Genomic DNA, 18,606 nt, shown 5'->3' on the forward strand with positions numbered 1-18,606 from the left:
GAGAAAAAGCACTCACCAGGCGTATTCTCAGATAAAGGTAACCTTGTCGGTTGCATTTCCTCCAGCTACCTTCCTAGCTTCAACGTCTTCGCTGTTCTTCTTGTGAATGGCAACCATCAATTTCTTCCATTTCATCACTTCTTTCACCTCCAGATACTTCCACCAAGTTTCCTTTTCGATGAATTTTTCGAAGCTTACGAAAGTGGTACTCCCTACTTTTTGTCTTTTCCTTTCAGGTGACCAGAAGTCATACCCCACTAAAGTCCCATTCAGCTTTCTGCTCACAACTTGAGCGGCTTCACGCTCGGAAGCTTCGATAGGTACTTTTGGACATCTTTTGTGATAATGTTGGATGATCCCTGCATTAATGATGGTCAATCGAGCATTCGGGAATTTTAAGCTGAGTTCGACTATTTTGTCTCTGTAGTCCTGGCGGTGGAACATAGGAATATCGGATGTCAACACGTTTGACTCGTCAACCTCGACAGGCTCAAATAGCCAGTAAATATCCTTGATTTTCGGAACTCTCGGGAAAAGACTGAAGCCTCTCCTTTCAGGCTCCAGAGCTTGGTCAGCTGGCGAGATGAAGAAGATTGTATGAATGTTGTTGGTCGATAATTTTGGTACTTCCCACATCTTCAGATTTGGACCGCCAATAAACGCGTTGTGCAGGACGAGAATCTGGGGTTTGACCACTCTAAGTAACCTGCATTCATACCCTGACGAATGGAGACTACCAGTGCCGGTGACATGCAGGTGCAGGGTACGTAGATTCGGCAGTTGAAGGGTTGATCTGGCTCTTGATTGACACCATTCAGCTGAGTGATGATAAAGTGACGAAGTGATAACGTCATTTCTAAGCGCTTTACCGTTCTTTTGACGAGTCTTCATCCCACCACAATCCTTCTTATTCTCATCTAAGACCTTCTTTCCTTTCTCATCTAAGACCTCATCTCCATTCTCATCAAGTTTCCAAGGTGAAAGTACGAGGTGCTTCCAGAGTAATGGTGATGCAATTCGATAAAGAGCCTTTGAAGTTCGACAAGCTGATGCGAGTGTTCCTTGAGTTGAGTAAGAGAGGATTCGGTGGATGACTTCGGTTGGTAGCGGGGGAGTAGTTTGGGTTGTGGAGTGACGAATTGCAGTAATGGTGGTCGTTGTTGATAGAGCGGGAAGAGACGGAGTGGTAGTGGAAGGTTGATCGGTAGTCGATGAGGAAGAGGAGGAAGAAGACCTTCCTGTTCGAGTGGTCTATCGGGATGGACCATTAGCCTGTGCACTTACTGTATAAACACTTGCAACTCACCAGCATATTGAACAGCTTGGACCTTGCTGTCTGGATTTGATGATCCGAAATGGGCTGTAATAGATGCAGTTCAGAGTGGCGTTGAGATAGTGAGAGTTGAGAGAAGATGATGATGAGGAAGAGAAGAAGTTGAAGAGATTGAGAGGTGATGTGGATGGTATATATACTCACGTTCAAAGTTGAGTCAACTCGTGTCACCATGTATCACTGTGTTATCATATCAAGATCTGAGCACGGACACCCATCCTCGTGTATGACCTATCGCACAGACCATACATCATACAACATACAACACATCAAATCAAGTCATGCTGCATCCCCCTTTATCCTCTCTTCCCTCTCTTTCCGTATCAAACCATTATTATTCAAACTTCATCTCTCATCATCACTTCAACAACCCTTCAGGGCGTCAGATCGAAAGGCAACAGGTAAGTGACTCCCATCCACCTTGAGATTTGGAAAGTCGCTAAATGTAGATTAAACAGCAGCATTCGAAAACAATCACCATGAATCACCATCACCATCAACATCCCTCACCCAACCTCCCCAACGAGATCATCCTCCGCATTCTCCAAAACCTGTCCGATCGCCCAACTCTCTCTGCATGCTGTCAAGTCTCCCACTCCTTATACGATATGGCATCCCCTATGCTATGGAGGAATCTACGTCTCACACCCTGGTCCGGCCAAGGAAATTCGCATGAGACAAGAGAGTTAAGTGAATATCGGGAACACCATGGCAAGTTGAACAACCGTACCAAGATCATCTCAAGGATGCGGAAGGAGGTCAAGATGTTCAGTTTGGAAGATCATCCGGCAGCATGGTGCCAGGTACATAAACCTACCCGACTAGATCTCGTCAATCTGGAAACACTTCGACTGTATATGGGTGATAATAATGAGATACACACCGACACGACACCAAGCCCGGGGAAAGACTTTTTTATCAGGCGAGAATGCAGGTTGTTGAAGAACCTTCGACCTAGGACGATCATCATCCGGAATTACGATCCCTCGGGATTCAATATACAAACCTCAGCTATCCCGCCCAAACCGTGGGAAGAAGTCGAAACGGTAGTTCTGGTTTGTCCGATCGATCAGTGCTTCTTCCTCGAGGCCCGTCACATGAATTGGTCCAGAACGGAATACCTCAAGAACCTCAGGAAAGTGTATTGGGTGTTTGATCCCACCCCGGTCCTCCCCTCATCTAAACGACAGATCGACGAATATAATTTCTACAATTACTTGGCCGAAATAATCGGTCAGTCATATCGGCCCCTTCTCGACTTGACGCTTCTCGAAGCATCGGAGAAGCCACAAAGAGATGTAGAAGTACAGTACATCAATCCCGGATGCTTGTTCTCAGCTCTTGATTTCTTTCAGAAGAAAGATTTCATGGAGAGATGCAAAGAGCGCAATTCGCTTCAGCGAGAGGAAATCAGACTATTCAATTCTAGTGCGAAGATCGATAATTCCGCCTTCGCCAGGATCCGAGATGCTTTTCAAGACGAGTTTCAAGCTATCATAGAAGGTCATTTGGAAAGGATGATGGTGCGTGACGGAGAGAATGAGGAAGAGCAGAACAAAAGGAAGGGATCACTGAGGTTCAAGTCATTGGAGGAATGGATCGAGGAAGACGAGCAAGAGTGGTCAGAATGGTTCGAACGGGACGAATGGCTTGAATGGAAGGAATATATGAACGTGAAGACTCGATGAATCGATGTTTATTGAGTAGATTAGCTGGTTCGTAGATCGATATCATATATGTATATGCATGATAAGTGAAAAAAAAAATAGTTGAAGGATATCTAAGATGAGATTCGAATCTAGAAGCTTATGCGTAGTGGTCGATGAGTGAATCACGCATTTCATTGATGACAGCAGCGGAAGTTTGACCTTGGAGACCTGTGTATTTGAAACATATATCAGTAAGAGCATCGCCGTATTGACCATTGATCATGGTCATGAACGAAGAAAGGTATCATCCAAAAGGGGAGTAATTCGCGAGTAGAATGGGGTGAGTGGGGACATTGTACTCACGGAAAGTAGCTTCGATAACACTAATCTCAGTAGCGGTGGTATCCAATCCGGTGAAAGCACACCAATCGTTGACTACCAATCCAGCACCTATAACTTCTGAACCTCTGTTGACTGTTCCTGCTACTAATGGGACTTGGAGTAAGGAGGACAACTCGTCGAGTTCTGATCGAGATGTCTTGGGGTGAACGAGACCTCCCTGGAAGTGAGAGAATGTGTATTAGCGGGTATGTTCGCATATGATCAAAAGGCAATAAAGGTCATGAAGCAGAAGCAGGAGTGTAGGTTGTCACAAACGATGATCCCATCCAGCCCAGCATATGATAGAGAAGCAGGTATGATAGAAAGCACACGACTCTAGCTGAGAAACGCTCACTCACCTGGTTCGACAAAGCACAATAACTCCCCACAAGCACATTAGAAGCCACGGTCTGTCTGAAAACTTCCACCTTGAGCGTATCCGCAATGATCTCTTCTGTTTCCCTATCTATATCCGGGTGAACCAACGCCACATAATCATTACAAGCTATCACATTCCCCAACGCACTCAACCTCTCCTCGATTCGCTGAATGGCCACAGAGGGAGGAAGGGAGTTACGAAGATGTTGGAGTTCCTGATCTGTCGTTGTGGAGGGGACGAGCAGTCCGTGTCGATTCCCAGCGGTTAGACGACCGACTATACGTGTTCCGCCGATCGTGGTGTGTACTATGGGGATGACGTCGGCGAGCTCAGACTCGAAGACGGAGTAGAAGTTTGTAGAGGAGGCTAGGGCTGTGAGGCAGTAGCTATTTACGATAAGGAAAATGACAAGAGGTTAGTGGTTGTGCGTGCACAATGGAGTAGGAGGGGAATGGGAGATAAGATGAACATTGGATTACGAGTACTCACGCATTGGTGAGTTTGGAGAATACTCCGATATCTGTAGAGTTTTCGAATTGGGTTCCTACGATTATTGTCAGCTATGACTTACATTCAAGATAGATGGATGGGATTGAAAGAGTGACTCACGGACAGCCATGATGTGGTTCCTTTCTACTGTTCTCTAGTTGGATGAGTTGCCGGTTCTTGCTGGATTTGGTATTGGATCAGATGTAGTCCTGATCCGGATGTCAGTATGATAATTGATGATTTATGTGTAGACTGTCTATTGATGCAAACGATAACAAGATTCACTCAACTATTTATATTTATTTTCTTTCCCTCCAGTGTGGATCGATGACAAAACATGGAATTGAAAACTTGAATGATCGGATCCGAGATCTGCATGGATTACAAAGTGGTACACGGAAATAAGTGAAATGTCCGGATCATCTTCCTTCGTGTCTGATGTTGTTGCATTCGTAAATTGACATCATCTACTCGTATCTCTCCTATCCGGATCCGTACTCGATATATCTTCTTATCAATTGCAAAACAATTCGCACCGGAAGAGACTACAGACTACAGAGAAGCGAGAAAACTAGGGCAACATGAAGCTACAGCAGTATATAAACTCTTTCCACGACCCATTAAACCATGAAGACCCAAAGGCCTTGTTCAGGTTATTGTCGTTGCATAACAAGACTGCTAGGGGATTGGCAGATACAGTAGGAGCTATAGATGTAAGTTCATCCCCCTCCTTGTGTCTTCCGCTGCTTCTCATTCTATTATTGATCCACCTTGCAATGTTAATCTCATCTACTGATGATGATTACAGGAAAGACGTTTAAATAATCCCGGTCACTCCTTACCTGGACCATGGGACGGAATAGCCATAAGGCATTGTGCATGTGTATATGCTCTATACACCAAGAAGGACTATCAGGAAGCGTGAGTTGACGAATCAAACTTGGTGAACAAAAAGAGCTAACTCTCTCATGCTGATATAGGTACACACATCAGAATACTCTATTGAGCTTGTTTTATAGGTGGTTTCAAGACCAATCGGCATGGGTGTTACCTGTCTTATACGTTCTGTTGCAGGATCTCAGAGACCTAGCTGAACAGGTAAGCTGTTTGGCTATGCACTTTCTTGAGATTGCTCGATCAGCTGACATCGTATTCGATTTAGGCAGACCAAATAACGTATTCAAGTACAGGTAAGATGCCTTCTCTGGAGGAATGTACTAGGACTGTCAGTAAAGCGTTCTCGATGTGTGCGACGGATAGGTAAGTTCACCCTCCTATCATTGCACAAAAGCTTGTCATCTCGTGGTAATGATGTACGAAGCTGATTGAGTGCATCGATAGGACGTTCAAGGGCTCAGAATCAAGGAGGAACGGTGTATATCACGTAGCCTGTCTAAGTTTGAAATGTTACTTCAAGGTGAGTGACGCAACACACTATCAGCTAATCATCGAGAAGATCGCCTAATAAAAAAATGGATCAAGCTGATGTTCATATGTTTACTAAAAGGTCGGCAAGCCAAATCTATGTAAAAATATAATACGAGCCGTCACGTCTGATCCCAAGACGCCGCCAATCGAAGAAGCACCGTTGAATGATCAGGTAAATTCGTTACTACAGATTAAATGTACTGGTTCGATTTTTGATGTTGAACTCTGCCCTCCTAGGTGACATGGCACTTCTACATCGGGATGTTAGCGTTCCTGAACGGAGAGGATAAGAAGGTGAGTTTTAGCTTATTATGTGTGCTCAATATAAAGCTTATATAATATTTTAGGCGGGAGAAGAGCTGGAGTGGGCACTGCTTAATTGTCCTGCAGATGCTCATCGCAATCAAGAGTGAGTTGATGCAACACTGATCTCTTCTCCCTTTCGTCATTTGATCAAATGGATGGAAATCCAATATAAGTCCAAACAGTCCTTCCGAGTTGAGCTGACCACTTCATCCGATTCAGATTAATCCTTACCTACCTAATCCCTCTTCACCTCTTACGCGGCTCCCTCCCTTCTCGCCGTTTGTTATCCCTTCATCCAAGATTAGAAGAGCTCTTCCTACCATTCATCAATGCGATCAAAGCGGGTGATATTCGAGAGTACGACGAGAGGCTAGATTGGGCTCAACAGAGGTTGGTAGGCATGAGCACTTATCTGGTGATGGAGAGAGCTAGGGAAGGTGGATTGAGGATGTTATTCAAGAAGGCGTAAGTTATCATTCTATGGGATGCTTTCCTCCTTGAGTATCCCAAGTGCACAAGTGGACATAGTACAAAAACCGGAATACCCACACTTGGACAAACATCGTCGCTCGATTGAGTTGAATCTCCTTGCAATGACGAGCTGACTTCTCCTATGATGTCGTAGCTGGATAGCATCGGACAAGTCCACTCGAATACCTATAACCACCTTCCAGATTGCCCTGAAGATACATGGTGTGGACGTAGATTCGGACGAAGTGGAATGTATGGTGGCTAATATGATATATAGGGTGAGTCTTTGGAGTCGGTCTTCTGGGCCCTTCACTCCTTCCCAACTCCCCGCTCTCTTCCTGTTGTTCGGTTGGACTTCAGATGCCCCGCCACTACTTTGGTTCACTTGAATGTCTGCGCTCCATCTTGAGACTCTGCCAAACCAGATCAATCGACTGACTGTCTGCTTGATCTAGGGCTACATGAAAGGATACATCTCGCACGAGAAGCAGATGGTCGTACTGGCCAAGACGAATCCTTTCCCCAATCTGTCCACGATAATACGGTGAGACGTAGATAGAGCGAAGTAGAATAGATCCCATCCGCATTTATGACAGGGGGGAATGAACAGATGTTTCATCGGGTGGAGGGAAAACATCATTAAGCAATGACATGCATCAACCCAAAATGTTGTATTTCAACCATCTGTTTTGCCTAACTTTGGAAAATTTCAAACAGTCCATAAAGCATACCGAGTGCATCGGATATGCTCATCGATAGATGATAAAGGATATAAGGTAACTCAACAAAGGCGCCAGATCAAGTCAAGATGCATAATATGAAGCATAAACACGTATCCATACAAACTTCCGCAGATCAAAATTCAATCGATCAAACATAATCGTCCTCATCACCATCATCATCGTCACAAAATTCGTTGCTGCACTTCACTTCATCGCCAGGGGGATAACACGTCATCACTGAGGATCAATCCTTTTTCTCTTCCACCTCATCTTCAACCTTCTCCTCAGTCTTCTTCTCCACCTCATCTTTCCCAATAGACTCAGACTGCGCAGGACTAGATATCTCTGCAGGGACGAGTTTCCCCTTCCCCGCCTTTATAGGGCTGGGTATGGGCGAGCCAGACGAGTTGAGCGATTTGTTCACAGGCGATAGTTTCTTTTTACCTTTGCCTTTCGAAGGCACTCTATCATCGCTTGAAATGTCCAAAACAGGTGTCTCGTCTTTCTCATCCTTCTGTTCCTCTTTTGGTTCTACGGATTCTGATTCTGCCTTTTCCTCTTCCTTTGTCTTATCCGTTGATCCTATTTCCTGAGATGATTCCGATATTCCAGATTCAGGTTGAGTCGCTTCCTTCTCCTCTGAGGCTGAAGATGAAGAAGATAGACCGGGAGGCGCAAGAGGAGCCACAGCCGTATCAGCCTTCAATTGACCCTGCTCCTCCAAAAGCTCAATCTCATCTTTAGGTACCTCCTCCTCTACCCCTTTCTCCCTCCCCTCTTGCTCTTGCTCCTGCAGTACCTCAGCCCCTTCACCCGATTCTTCATCCTTGTTCTCCTTCTCAAGGGGAGTCACTATACTCTCCAGATTCTCCTCTTTCAGCTCCTCCGGCACAGACTCGTCTTCACCTAAATGAATGACCGTATCGATACTCTCCGACCTATCTCGAGTCTTACTTGGACTTGGCGAAGTTGCCTCTCCCCCCGTCTCTGTCTCCGAAGTAGGTACAGGAGGAACTTCTCCGGATGGACCACCCCAATGCATCGTTGCTCTAGGTTGTTTACCCCTCCCCAGTGTGTTTTTCCCTTTATCCGTACCAAACTTCAAGGGGCTTTTGGGTAATCCGCCAGACTCGGTATCGCGGATGGTACCGTATCCGTATTCTGTCGTTTGGTCTGGTCGGAGAGTCTCGTTACGTGTTGGTCCGGGAGGTTTGGAAGGTGATGAACTACCTCCCGTAGCGGTAGGTACAGGTGGTTTGGATGAAGAGGAGATACCGGTGGTACTTGTGGAAGTAGGAGGTAATGACTGTGTCCTCTTTTCCTTCTCTTTGGGCTCATCATCCTTCCTACCCCTCTCATCCTCTTCATCGCTTGAGGAATCTCCCTGATCCTGAGACTGGACGATAGCATCTCTAGGAATTGGTAAGAGTGATGCACCGACCAAATTGAACTTCTCGCATAATCCCAAGAAACGGGAGTACAGACTAGTCTCGTTCTCGCTCAGTTGGAAGGCCTCGCGATGGTGGAAATATGCGTGGGAGAAGATACGCGATAGGCGACGGAAGAGGGAGGGGAAGTGGGAGACTGAGGATGGGGGGATTTGCATTCTGGAGGGGGAAGAGGGCATTAGTATGTTGGTGTCTGAATTCCGGTTGAAAGACTGAGGAAGCGATGCGAAGAGTCGAGGATATCGCGATAGGGCGTTGTTGGAATTGGGGTATGGAATAAGGTGGACCTACCTTGATGGGAAATTTTGGGACGAGTTGAGCAAAGCCGTGGTCGAGTCCAGTCTATATATTATGAAAGAAGCGGGTCAGCAGGATGTCCATCAGCGACGACCCCTATTTTACGACGAAACCCTTCCGACTCTGGCTGACATCGTCAATACGAAGCCTTCCCTTCACACCCATTAGAATCGAAAGACATCACGCCGCTTGCTTCCTCGAAGCGAAGAAAGTCATCTCACTCACGTATGCAAAATATAATCTATAGCTGAACAGCTCTCCGCCCCTCCACCATGAGCCGAACAGAGGTATAACCACTCATGAGCCTTCATTTCCGGGCATGTCTCGCGGTTGCATATTGGTAAGAGGGCTGTGATGAGCGGCGTAAGGTCGATGGGTATTCGTCTGAAAGAGGGAACATACGGAATCATGATATATATATATAAGCTGGGTGCGGTACCGATAGATGAGGTTAGGGGGAAAGCTTACCTTAGATGTTCGTATATCCACTATCATCCATATCGTATCAGCATCGACCCCATCCCGCATGACACCGCACAAAGGAATAATCAAATAACGAGAAAACGTATAAACCCACAACATCCTTATCAGGAGCCTTCCCGCCCATACTCTTATCCCCCACTGGAACACCTATCAACCCCTCAACATCATGCGGATCACTCCTAATTTTCAAGGAGAGGTACTCGGCAAGTTGAAATGGCCCGTTTAGCGCCGATAAATCTGGGACAGAGGGATTGGGTGGGAGAGGTGGGATTTCCTGCTTTGGGGTTATACCTGGTATCAGCTTTGCATTCTTGTTGTCCCTACAAATTCTGAAAGGTGGTGAAAGTAAGGAGTGTAGCCAAACTCACGGATAACCTCGTTCCCCTCTTGAGGCGGTATATTGTGGTCTCACCTTGCGATGAGGATGCGGTGGGAGGTATGATCATATTGCTGATACTTGGTCTATCACCAATCAGGATCTACCGTCTAGGTCTAGTGTTCTATATGTTGATGCCCCTTCTCGAGGTTGATGATGTTGATAGTGCTTCAGTATAGCTGCTCGATGATACTTGTCTAGTCGTGTGCACCTGCTTCACCATGTAATCAACCACCATTACCATTGAAATGTCATTGTCATTCAACCCCTCACTGCATTAGTATCACGTAAACGCGTCTTTCCACTGGATTGCCACATGGTCAGTGCATTCAACTGACCCAACTTATATGCTCCCCCTGTATAGTGGACACAGGTATATATATACTCGCGCCAAAATCAACCGGATGAGTAAGACCCCACTCAAGTCAAATGAGTTGATTCCTCGCTCTACCAATTTCAATAAAAGCTTGCGAGCCATATCGCCACCCACTCAACTAGCTCGCAGGCATATCACTAAACGATACACTCCACCTCGTCAGTGTCCATCCACTTTCGACATCCATCCATTCGGTCTTAGCAAGCAATAGGACTAGGTACAATGTCGGGTGGTCAGAGTTATTACGAGTTCTACCGAGGTTCTAGGTGAGTCTGCTAATCGATTGCCTACCTCCTCTTCAAGCATCAGAAGAGCTAACGCTATCGTGCGAACGGTGTATAGTATCGGTACGGCCCTTACCGACGCACTGGACGAATTGATCACTCAGGGTGATATCCCCCCTCAACTAGCTATGAGGGTATTACAGCAGGTGGGTTGTGTTCCTGCCCAGTACATTCCAGCTACATCGAACCCAGTCACCACAATGGGAAGTAAGCTGATAATCCTGTACGATGATAGTTCGATAAATCCCTCACCGAGTGTCTTCAGAAAGGAGTAAAGAACAAGACTACGGTGAAAGTGAGTATCGTTCTTCCAGTCATCAGCTATCCATTTCAATTTGCTCTCCGATAGCTGATGGGCTACTTCTTTCATAGGGCCATCTAGCTACATATCGACTGTGTGATGACGTGTGGACCTTTGTCATTAAAGATCCGCAATTCAAGATGGAAGGTGCGACTGCAAGGTGAGAATCTATTTTCGCTATAAACACATGACCTTTCCTACCATTTCTCGGGTTCTATTGTATTCTCAATACGCACGTTACAAGATAAAATCGCTCATCTAATGTCATGACAGCGCCGAGACAGTCACCGCACCCAAGATCAAGATCGTAGCTTGTAAGAGCGGGGATGCGCCAGAGGGAAAGAAGAGCGGAGCGAAGAGCAATGATTTTGCTTAGGATATCGATGGGCAATGGGATAGGAGTACAAGTCGAATGGATGGGATTGGGAAGAAAACGAGAGTTATGGTCGTTTGAGAAGCTGATAGTTAGGGAAGGGACGGTCATGGAGGTACAGTATGAAGATGATGTGGACCATCAGTAACGAATACAACGGAGAAGTGCGAAAATCAATATCATTTAGAAGATCAAGGAGCTATGTGTCAAGGTTAGAAGCATCATATTATGGACTATTTGTAGAGATGTCATCGTAGATTCATCTGTGTATGTATTATCATCATCGGGCTGTTTGGAAGGGGATCGCTTTGTCCTATCTTCCTCCATGCACCAGTTGGGTCTACACCCGTGTATACTCATACCTCTACTGCTCAACCACTCGGATATGATCTCGCCCACGTCTTTGTATGCTAGTCAGTGAGTGTATCGTATCGTACTCGAATAACAGATGTGTGTTAGGTACATATCCTTGGCAAATCGTGCAATGTGCCACTGGCATCGTCATCAAGTGACGTAACCAAATACCCGGCATCACCGTCATACCACACATCACCCTACGGCAACACGACCATCCTATCCATCACTACAGTACCCTCGATATATATAACCTTCAACCAACTATCACTCATACCTGTTTTCATCTTCTTAACTATCACGACTTATACAAAATAACACGAAAACAACACATAGCAGGCAGAATGGATTTCCTCAAGAAAGTAGCTCAAGAAAAGCTCTCCGACGCTTGTAAGTCTGGACCTCCCCTTCCGCGAAAGACGTTTTACTGATGGAGGGATCATCAGTCAACGGAGATGATGATAACAAGCAACAAGGTGGATACAACAACAACAACAACAATAACCAACAAGGAGGATATGGTGGAAACCAAGGTGGTTATGGTGGGAACAACAACCAACAAGTAGGAGGGTATGGTGGTCAAGGCGGATACGGCGGGAACCAAGATCAAGTTCCAGGTGGTTATGGTGGTGGTAACGAAGGTGGTTATGGAGGGAACCAAGGTGGATACGGAGGCCAACAAGGTGGATTCGGTGGTGGGAACAACAACCAATACGGTAATACTGGGGGTGAGCAGTACAACAGGCCACACGGTCAAGGTGGTGCAGGTGGATTTGGCGGAGGTGTACCTTCTAGTGAGTCGGTCTGTGTCTCTTGTCAAACAAATAGGTCATCATGATACAACCTTCACATGTCAATTCATCCTATGTGCGATATTCATCTAATCTCCCTTTCACATCATAGTCAACGAAAACACCGCCGTCAACGCTGCCAACCAATACGCCTCGAACGGTAATGAGAACTCGTCGTTGTTCTCCACCGCCATGTCCTTCTTGGGAGGTATGAACAAGGATGACAACGATGTTGATGAGGACAAGGTACAGAGACAACATGATCAGGCTTATAACCAGGGTAACACCGGTGGGATGAGCGCTAATGCTATCGGAAGGTGAGTTTCGCGAGGTTCCGTCACAGCTTTTTCTACTCAGTCGTCTTCAGAAAGGAAGATACAAGGATATCTTGCTGATCTTTCTATTTCGCTCCGCACAGCGCCGCTGCGATGCAGGCCCTCAAAATGTTCACCTCTGGCAGTGGTGGTGGTGCTGCTGCCAGTAGCGGTGGTGGCGATATGCAATCCAAGGTGGGTACTATCACAGTTCATCATAGTCATTCAGCGTATCTAGAGTATGGGCACTGATTTGAGTTCTTCGTCCACAGATCATCGGTATGGCCATGTCAGAAGCTGCCAAGGTGAGCTCACCTTCACTTCTCCATACCTTACGACACATCATACCGATCATCGAGATTATCATGTTAGCTCTTCGATCAATCTGGCGGTGCTGCTCAGGGTAACAAGCAGGATGCAGTCACCTCTGCCGGTCAGACTATCATGAAGCTCTTGATCAAGTCTCAGTTCTCAGGTGTGAGTGATGATTTTAGCCAAATTCAAGGGTCGTATCGCTGTAGCTGCTGAGCTGACTGCTGAATCGATATAGACCACCGGCGGTGGTAACTCTGGTGGTCTCTCTGGATTGATGAGCATGGTGAGTGGTCTCGTATATTGGGTCGTCTCTATTGGTTGCGAGACTGTTGTGTGCTGATTGACTGTGCAATGAGCAGGCCTCTAAATTCATGTAGATAGATTATCACGGTCATACGGAAGTATGAGGAATGGAGCAGCAGTATATGTAAACGAAGGGAATGAAGTCAACTATAAGTACACGATACGAACAAGAACGATATCTCTTGATATGGTATGAGTATGCATAAGTATGTGTGCATGAATGAACTGCGATTGCCACTATGACACAGAGTGCGTAATGTATAATGTAATGTAAATTTATGTCTGTGCGCATCAACACACCGTCAACCAACATCAATCAACTCGAACACATGTGATGTTGACTTGCTTACTTGCTTTTCTCACTTTCCTTGATTTCATCTTACTATCTTTACTGGTATCATCTACAGCTGACGCTGACTTATCATAAACACAATGCCAGTTAGTGGACTCATTTTCTCTCTCCACCTTCAACTTCCAATACATATGCGCAGTGCTGAATGATGTGCCCGCTCAACGCTGACGCCCAGTTTGCACTTTCAACAGGACAAACGCACTCATCAATCCATGTCAACCGATATCGTACCGAACGATCAACTACCTCGCACCCAGCCGTCCATTCCAGTATCCCTCATCATCGATCATCCCACCAAACCTCTTCCGGTTCTACCTATCGAGATCATTCGTCTTGTCCTCTCCAACTTCACTACCTACCACGACCAGGAGAGAAGAGCCCTCGCTTCATATGGTCTTGTCTCCAGGCAAATCAAATCGGTCGCTCGTCCCCTACTTTGGAAATGGGTTAGACTCTCCCCGCCAACATCCCACTCTCAAGGCGATGATCATGTCGTCAAACGAATCAAGTCTACCGTGCAGTCCATCGACACCTCCCGATGGACCGATGAACTTAGAGCTCATATCAGCTTCTTATAAGTCAACTATCATAATCCCCAATGGTGTGCGCACGATCACTCATGGATCGACCAATTGGACAATCTCAAGGTCATCCAAATAAAATTGAAAGATACAGGTTACAACGCAGTGTATCATCGACATTGCTCGCTCATCTTCAACCTCCGACCTGAGACGGTCATCATCCGAAATTCAGATTTCGACATAAATCAACTAGGTAGTCGATACCTCTCACGAAGGAATTGGTCCAGACTCCGAACTCTAATCTTCATTTCGCCTTTCTACTATCGAAGGGTATCCCAGACCGTACCCGCGAGGACACCTTCCCCACTCAAGACACCCAAATTGTCTAGGGTGTATTGGATAGTAGATCCCAAGATGGCTTGGACACCGCAACATGATCCAGTCACTGGTGAGATCCTCGGAGGGACCAGACGGATCGAACGACATTTGTTAACGGAATTGCTCGAGGAGTTCCCCGGTATTCCCATTACCATTGTGAACGTTGGCCCGAGCTATCGATACTGTGCACCTACACTTAGTTCCGAAGACAAATTTCGAGAAAATCGAAAAAGGTATCTTGGCGTTACTCCTTGGATGGATCTTCGTCGATTGGATACATCAAAAAGCTCTGATGAGTCTGACTCTGAAGATGATGATGAGGAAGGAGGAAGTCTGGATGCAACAGCTGGATCGGATGAGGAGAAGGATAAGGATGCAAAAGATGAACAAGAGAGAATCAGGTTTGTAACTCTCGATGAGTTTTTGATGCAGGAGGATTGGGGAGGGGAGGGTTGGTTTGATGAGAACGAGGTTGAGGAGTGGAGGGAGGCTGTTGAGAAGGTTGATAGGCTGGGTGTGCCTATTTGGAAGAGGGAGGATATTCGTCCGCTCTGATTGAGCCATGGGACGTTAGGTGTAGGCGGGGGAGAGTGGCGATAAGATGGGTAACTTGTACAGTAGTTGAACATGGTCGTCTGTATAGTACATTATTATAGCTTGCATGAAGTCTCGTATTGAAAAGCTTTACTTGTATGTATCATGTGAGGCATGTGTGTGCATAATAATTAGACGGGCTCTTAGCGTCAATAATTATGGTCATCGTGTCTGTGCGCATCAGTAAATTTACAGTGTACTCTACAGCGTGTGTAAACAATGCAGCAATTCACAGTTATTGATGTTTTTCCTTTCTCTTCTTTCTCTTCTTTCTCTTCTTTCTCTTTCATCCACGTTCCTAATCCCAATCCCAATCCTGAACCCAGTCTCATTATCGTTATCCTAGCCTTCAACCATATTTTCATACTCAACAACCTATCAGTATATCTGTAAGTCGCGAGTCAATAGATGTTTCCCGCATACCGTATCTAAACGCAAGTGAGTAAAGGCTGACTTGATCCAATCGTCGCCACTCCTTCATCAGCACCTCAAGCCAGAACACAACATCACATCAGTCAACCCCGATACTTCCACCCACCACCAAGCCATGCTTCCCACCAACACTTCTCATGTCGATCTCATCAGCTCCTTACCCAATGAAATCCTGCACCTTGTCCTATCCAACTTCACTACCTATATTACCGAAGGGAAACAAGCACTTTCCTCATGTCGTTTGGTCTCTAGGCAATTCGACACTATCGCTCGTCCGATACTCTGGAGATGGGTCAGACTGTCACCTCCTACTCTTCCGGCTGAAAGCAAGCATCTCAAAGATCAGGGAATGTCTTCACCTCAAAAAGACATTAATGTTGTCGACTGGACCGAGGAACTTCGAAATCACGTCAGCTTCTTGGCTATCAAGTATCATGATAATGGTCGCTGTTCGTCCCGTCATTCGCCGGACCTGGAATTGCCAAACTTGAAAGTCCTACAGCTTGAGTTGAATGTTATCATTTACCACTCCGGATTTCACATCTCCTGTCCACTCGTCGAGGCCTTACGACCTGAGACCGTCATTTTCAGAGAGGTTGACTACAACTTGGAAACCGTCCGATCACCTGTACTATCGCAACAAGCCTGGTCAAACGTCGAGATCGCTATATACATATCACCATATTACAGTCGTCGGGTCTCGGGCTTTCCTGTGAAAAGGTCGATCGTCCCTGGGAGGCCGGGCAGGCTGACCAGAGTGTACTGGATAGTCGATCCGAAAATGATCTGGATACCAAGACATGACCCGGTCAGAAGGGTGGTCAGATATAGAGAGAAAAGACTTGAGGATTGTCTACTCTCTGTCCTGCTGGAAACCTTTCAAGACGAAAACATATCAATCACCATTGTCAACGTTGGACCGGGTTATCGATATTTGCCAGCCACTCCTGATGATCACGCTCAAGACTCAGAAACCATCTTTAGGAGGAGATTGGAGTTTAGCTGGAGACATCGAAAATTGACCCACAATCAAATGAGAAAGGAACAGGACAGAATCACTTTCATTACTCTCGATGAGTTTTTGGCGAACGAAGATTGGATGGGGAAAAGATGGTTCGATGAGAGAGAGGTGGAGGAATGGAGAGAACCTGTTGCCGAGTCTGAGAGGCAAGGTCCCCCAGATTGGACCAGGGACGGTGTCTTGGACAATCGTAAGATTTCCATTGTACTGTAGCTGCAGGTAGAGACATGATAGCTAATGTATGTTGTGTTTCGTAGTCGTTCCGATTATATGTACATAATCTTATTGAGGGCGATGTTTCATATTGAGGGAGTTGTGTGTGAATAATTTCGATAATCATTCGATGCGACATGTGGATATTACGAGCCTAGTCTGGGTGATCATGCTGTGCGAAAGAAGGGGAGGACCGAGACTCAGTGGGACGACATAGCATTGATGACTCAATTGGGGAAGATTCATGATAAAACTTAACGTGACTCATCGCACATCCGATCAGATCGTTGAGGGTTTTGTCCACAAAGTCACCACAAATACCTCATCAATGAAAGCTATCTAGCTACCCTTCTGTTTTCTTCTACTTTCCGGTTGAGGAAATTACCCATAGCTGTATTCCAGTTTCTCATCTCCCCTACATCAAACCAGTCCCACCACTCTTCATCCCCTACGAACACCTCGAGACCGAAGAACCTGACTGTACCCATTCGTTCTTCCAAGTCGTCCAAATTCCAACTATACGGCTCCTCCCCACTCTTCATCCTCACTTCATCCCATAATTGCCTCTCAATCTCTCGTTGCCTGTTCTCAACAGACATGCACCTGTGATTCGGATCTTTGAGAATCGTACTTCCCACATTCACTATACTTACCCTCACACTCGGCTGTAAGGCAAGGATCAGTTGGGTGATACCCCATACATTCACTTTATACCATTCTTTATGAATTGCCACTTCTCTCCTCTCGGGGAAGGTCGGATCGAAAAACCAATATACCTTCTTCAGCTTCGGTATAATGGGTAAATCCAAGGGGAGGGTGGCAGGCTGGTATTTCTCGTATGATGAGGATATCAACATGAGGGATTCGACGTTCTCGTATACTTCGATGGGAATACTCGGGAGATGCAGGTTGATTAGACGGGTTGATACATTTCGAATCACCAGGGTTTTGGGTCGCAGCTGTTCCCGCAAGAGACTGATTGAGGGAACTGGAGGCACGTTGGGAGGATAATGGGATACATGGCTCGGATGTAATGGCTGGAGATTATCACCTCGTGGGGGTAATTGTATCTGGAGTGTTTTCAAGTTGGGTAGACCAATCGAAGAGCCCAATCCAAAGCCAAGGGATGGATATAACGAATCGGGAGGATATCCGATAGTCAGAGACTTGGTATACCTCTCGACCCACTCGTTATGAGGGATCTGAACAGTCGACGAAAGGTCTTCGGAACCGGTCCCATCTCGCTGAGCTTGGGCATGGGTTGTGTCAATCCGTTTATATAGCAAGGGGAGGGCCATCTGGTTGATTCCCTTTGAGACGAGACAGCATGACGCGAGAGTGGACATGCGACTACGGTAATCCAGGGACGATAGACGAGTTATGATCTCGAATATGATCTCAGTAGGTAGATGGTTCGGGGTATTCCTTTTCGGCATGGTACTGTATAGTCGTTTGACATATTCTGGGTTCTGAGATGTCTCAAAGACGGAACGGGGGTGTGGGATATCAGTAAATGTGCTGAGTTTATTGAGAAATGGCCATGTGCTAGGTCAGAACCGTTGCTCAAGAATACAAAGGAAAGGTGTGCCCATGTATGGACAAACAAAGGAGCTGGAGTATTAGCATAAGCTCGGTTACTTGCTTTGTATCCGTCCTTCCTGGCTTCCTGTATATCAGCCGGGTCATGGTTCTCTGAAAGAAGCATATTGACTGTAAGAATCTTGCTTCTTTTGTTTGTGTGTCGAGATAAGTAAAGTCAAATTCTCGTGTGTAAAGGCCTTCTCATATTCCGAGCAGAATGGGGTATTGTCCTTTCGTGTGGCTCTTGTTGCATTGATATATGTTGTATGTAGGAGTGGACATGTGATACATGAAATGATATATAACACGACAATACACTATATTACACTACAGAATTTACT

At 46.0% G+C, this 18,606-nt stretch overlaps 10 protein-coding genes across 10 annotated transcripts; 6 read left to right on the forward strand and 4 right to left on the reverse strand.

Moving 5' to 3' along the window:
* Window positions 1-27: 27 nt before the first annotated feature.
* Window positions 28-1,312, reverse strand: I302_100413 (uncharacterized protein; the record flags this gene model as incomplete). Its single annotated transcript, XM_019190433.1, has 2 exons — window positions 28-1,251; window positions 1,307-1,312. 2 exons carry the CDS (start codon window positions 1,310-1,312, stop codon window positions 28-30), a joined length of 1,230 nt encoding a protein of 409 aa, XP_019047181.1.
* Window positions 1,313-1,812: 500 nt separating this feature from the next.
* I302_100414 (uncharacterized protein) lies at window positions 1,813-3,021 on the forward strand (the record flags this gene model as incomplete). Its single annotated transcript, XM_019190434.1, has 1 exon — window positions 1,813-3,021. The coding sequence occupies one exon, from the start codon at window positions 1,813-1,815 to the stop codon at window positions 3,019-3,021; it is 1,209 nt and encodes a 402-aa protein (XP_019047182.1).
* A 118-nt stretch (window positions 3,022-3,139) lies between these two features.
* I302_100415 (eukaryotic translation initiation factor 6) lies at window positions 3,140-4,361 on the reverse strand (the record flags this gene model as incomplete). Its single annotated transcript, XM_019190435.1, has 5 exons — window positions 3,140-3,210; window positions 3,346-3,541; window positions 3,723-4,128; window positions 4,232-4,286; window positions 4,352-4,361. 5 exons carry the CDS (start codon window positions 4,359-4,361, stop codon window positions 3,140-3,142), a joined length of 738 nt encoding a protein of 245 aa, XP_019047183.1.
* Window positions 4,362-4,812: 451 nt separating this feature from the next.
* On the forward strand, window positions 4,813-6,984 carry I302_100416 (uncharacterized protein; the record flags this gene model as incomplete). The annotated part of the gene is made up of 11 exons (XM_019190436.1): window positions 4,813-4,944; window positions 5,040-5,152; window positions 5,212-5,329; window positions 5,394-5,491; window positions 5,573-5,648; window positions 5,739-5,831; window positions 5,897-5,953; window positions 6,007-6,068; window positions 6,185-6,430; window positions 6,591-6,714; window positions 6,892-6,984. 11 exons carry the CDS (start codon window positions 4,813-4,815, stop codon window positions 6,982-6,984), a joined length of 1,212 nt encoding a protein of 403 aa, XP_019047184.1.
* A 418-nt stretch (window positions 6,985-7,402) lies between these two features.
* Window positions 7,403-9,832, reverse strand: I302_100417 (uncharacterized protein; the record flags this gene model as incomplete). Its single annotated transcript, XM_019190437.1, has 6 exons — window positions 7,403-8,765; window positions 8,898-8,948; window positions 9,129-9,287; window positions 9,372-9,391; window positions 9,481-9,660; window positions 9,755-9,832. The coding sequence occupies 6 exons, from the start codon at window positions 9,830-9,832 to the stop codon at window positions 7,403-7,405; spliced, it is 1,851 nt and encodes a 616-aa protein (XP_019047185.1).
* Window positions 9,833-10,360: 528 nt separating this feature from the next.
* Window positions 10,361-11,099, forward strand: I302_100418 (transcription initiation factor IIA subunit 2; the record flags this gene model as incomplete). The annotated part of the gene is made up of 5 exons (XM_019190438.1): window positions 10,361-10,404; window positions 10,481-10,568; window positions 10,658-10,717; window positions 10,795-10,883; window positions 10,997-11,099. 5 exons carry the CDS (start codon window positions 10,361-10,363, stop codon window positions 11,097-11,099), a joined length of 384 nt encoding a protein of 127 aa, XP_019047186.1.
* A 695-nt stretch (window positions 11,100-11,794) lies between these two features.
* I302_100419 (uncharacterized protein) lies at window positions 11,795-14,103 on the forward strand (the record flags this gene model as incomplete). The annotated part of the gene is made up of 8 exons (XM_065869076.1): window positions 11,795-11,840; window positions 11,897-12,244; window positions 12,354-12,558; window positions 12,660-12,750; window positions 12,828-12,860; window positions 12,928-13,032; window positions 13,106-13,153; window positions 13,717-14,103. The coding sequence occupies 8 exons, from the start codon at window positions 11,795-11,797 to the stop codon at window positions 14,101-14,103; spliced, it is 1,263 nt and encodes a 420-aa protein (XP_065725148.1).
* Window positions 14,104-14,460: 357 nt separating this feature from the next.
* I302_100420 (uncharacterized protein) lies at window positions 14,461-14,979 on the forward strand (the record flags this gene model as incomplete). The annotated part of the gene is made up of 1 exon (XM_019190441.1): window positions 14,461-14,979. The coding sequence occupies one exon, from the start codon at window positions 14,461-14,463 to the stop codon at window positions 14,977-14,979; it is 519 nt and encodes a 172-aa protein (XP_019047189.1).
* Window positions 14,980-15,799: 820 nt separating this feature from the next.
* Window positions 15,800-16,684, forward strand: I302_100421 (uncharacterized protein; the record flags this gene model as incomplete). The annotated part of the gene is made up of 1 exon (XM_019190442.1): window positions 15,800-16,684. One exon carries the CDS (start codon window positions 15,800-15,802, stop codon window positions 16,682-16,684), a length of 885 nt encoding a protein of 294 aa, XP_019047190.1.
* A 335-nt stretch (window positions 16,685-17,019) lies between these two features.
* Window positions 17,020-17,982, reverse strand: I302_100422 (uncharacterized protein; the record flags this gene model as incomplete). Its single annotated transcript, XM_019190443.1, has 1 exon — window positions 17,020-17,982. The coding sequence occupies one exon, from the start codon at window positions 17,980-17,982 to the stop codon at window positions 17,020-17,022; it is 963 nt and encodes a 320-aa protein (XP_019047191.1).
* Window positions 17,983-18,606: the final 624 nt, after the last annotated feature.

This window comes from Kwoniella bestiolae, chromosome 1 (assembly GCF_000512585.2).
Source record: "Kwoniella bestiolae CBS 10118 chromosome 1, complete sequence".
Classification (NCBI taxonomy): Eukaryota; Fungi; Basidiomycota; class Tremellomycetes; order Tremellales; family Cryptococcaceae; genus Kwoniella; species Kwoniella bestiolae.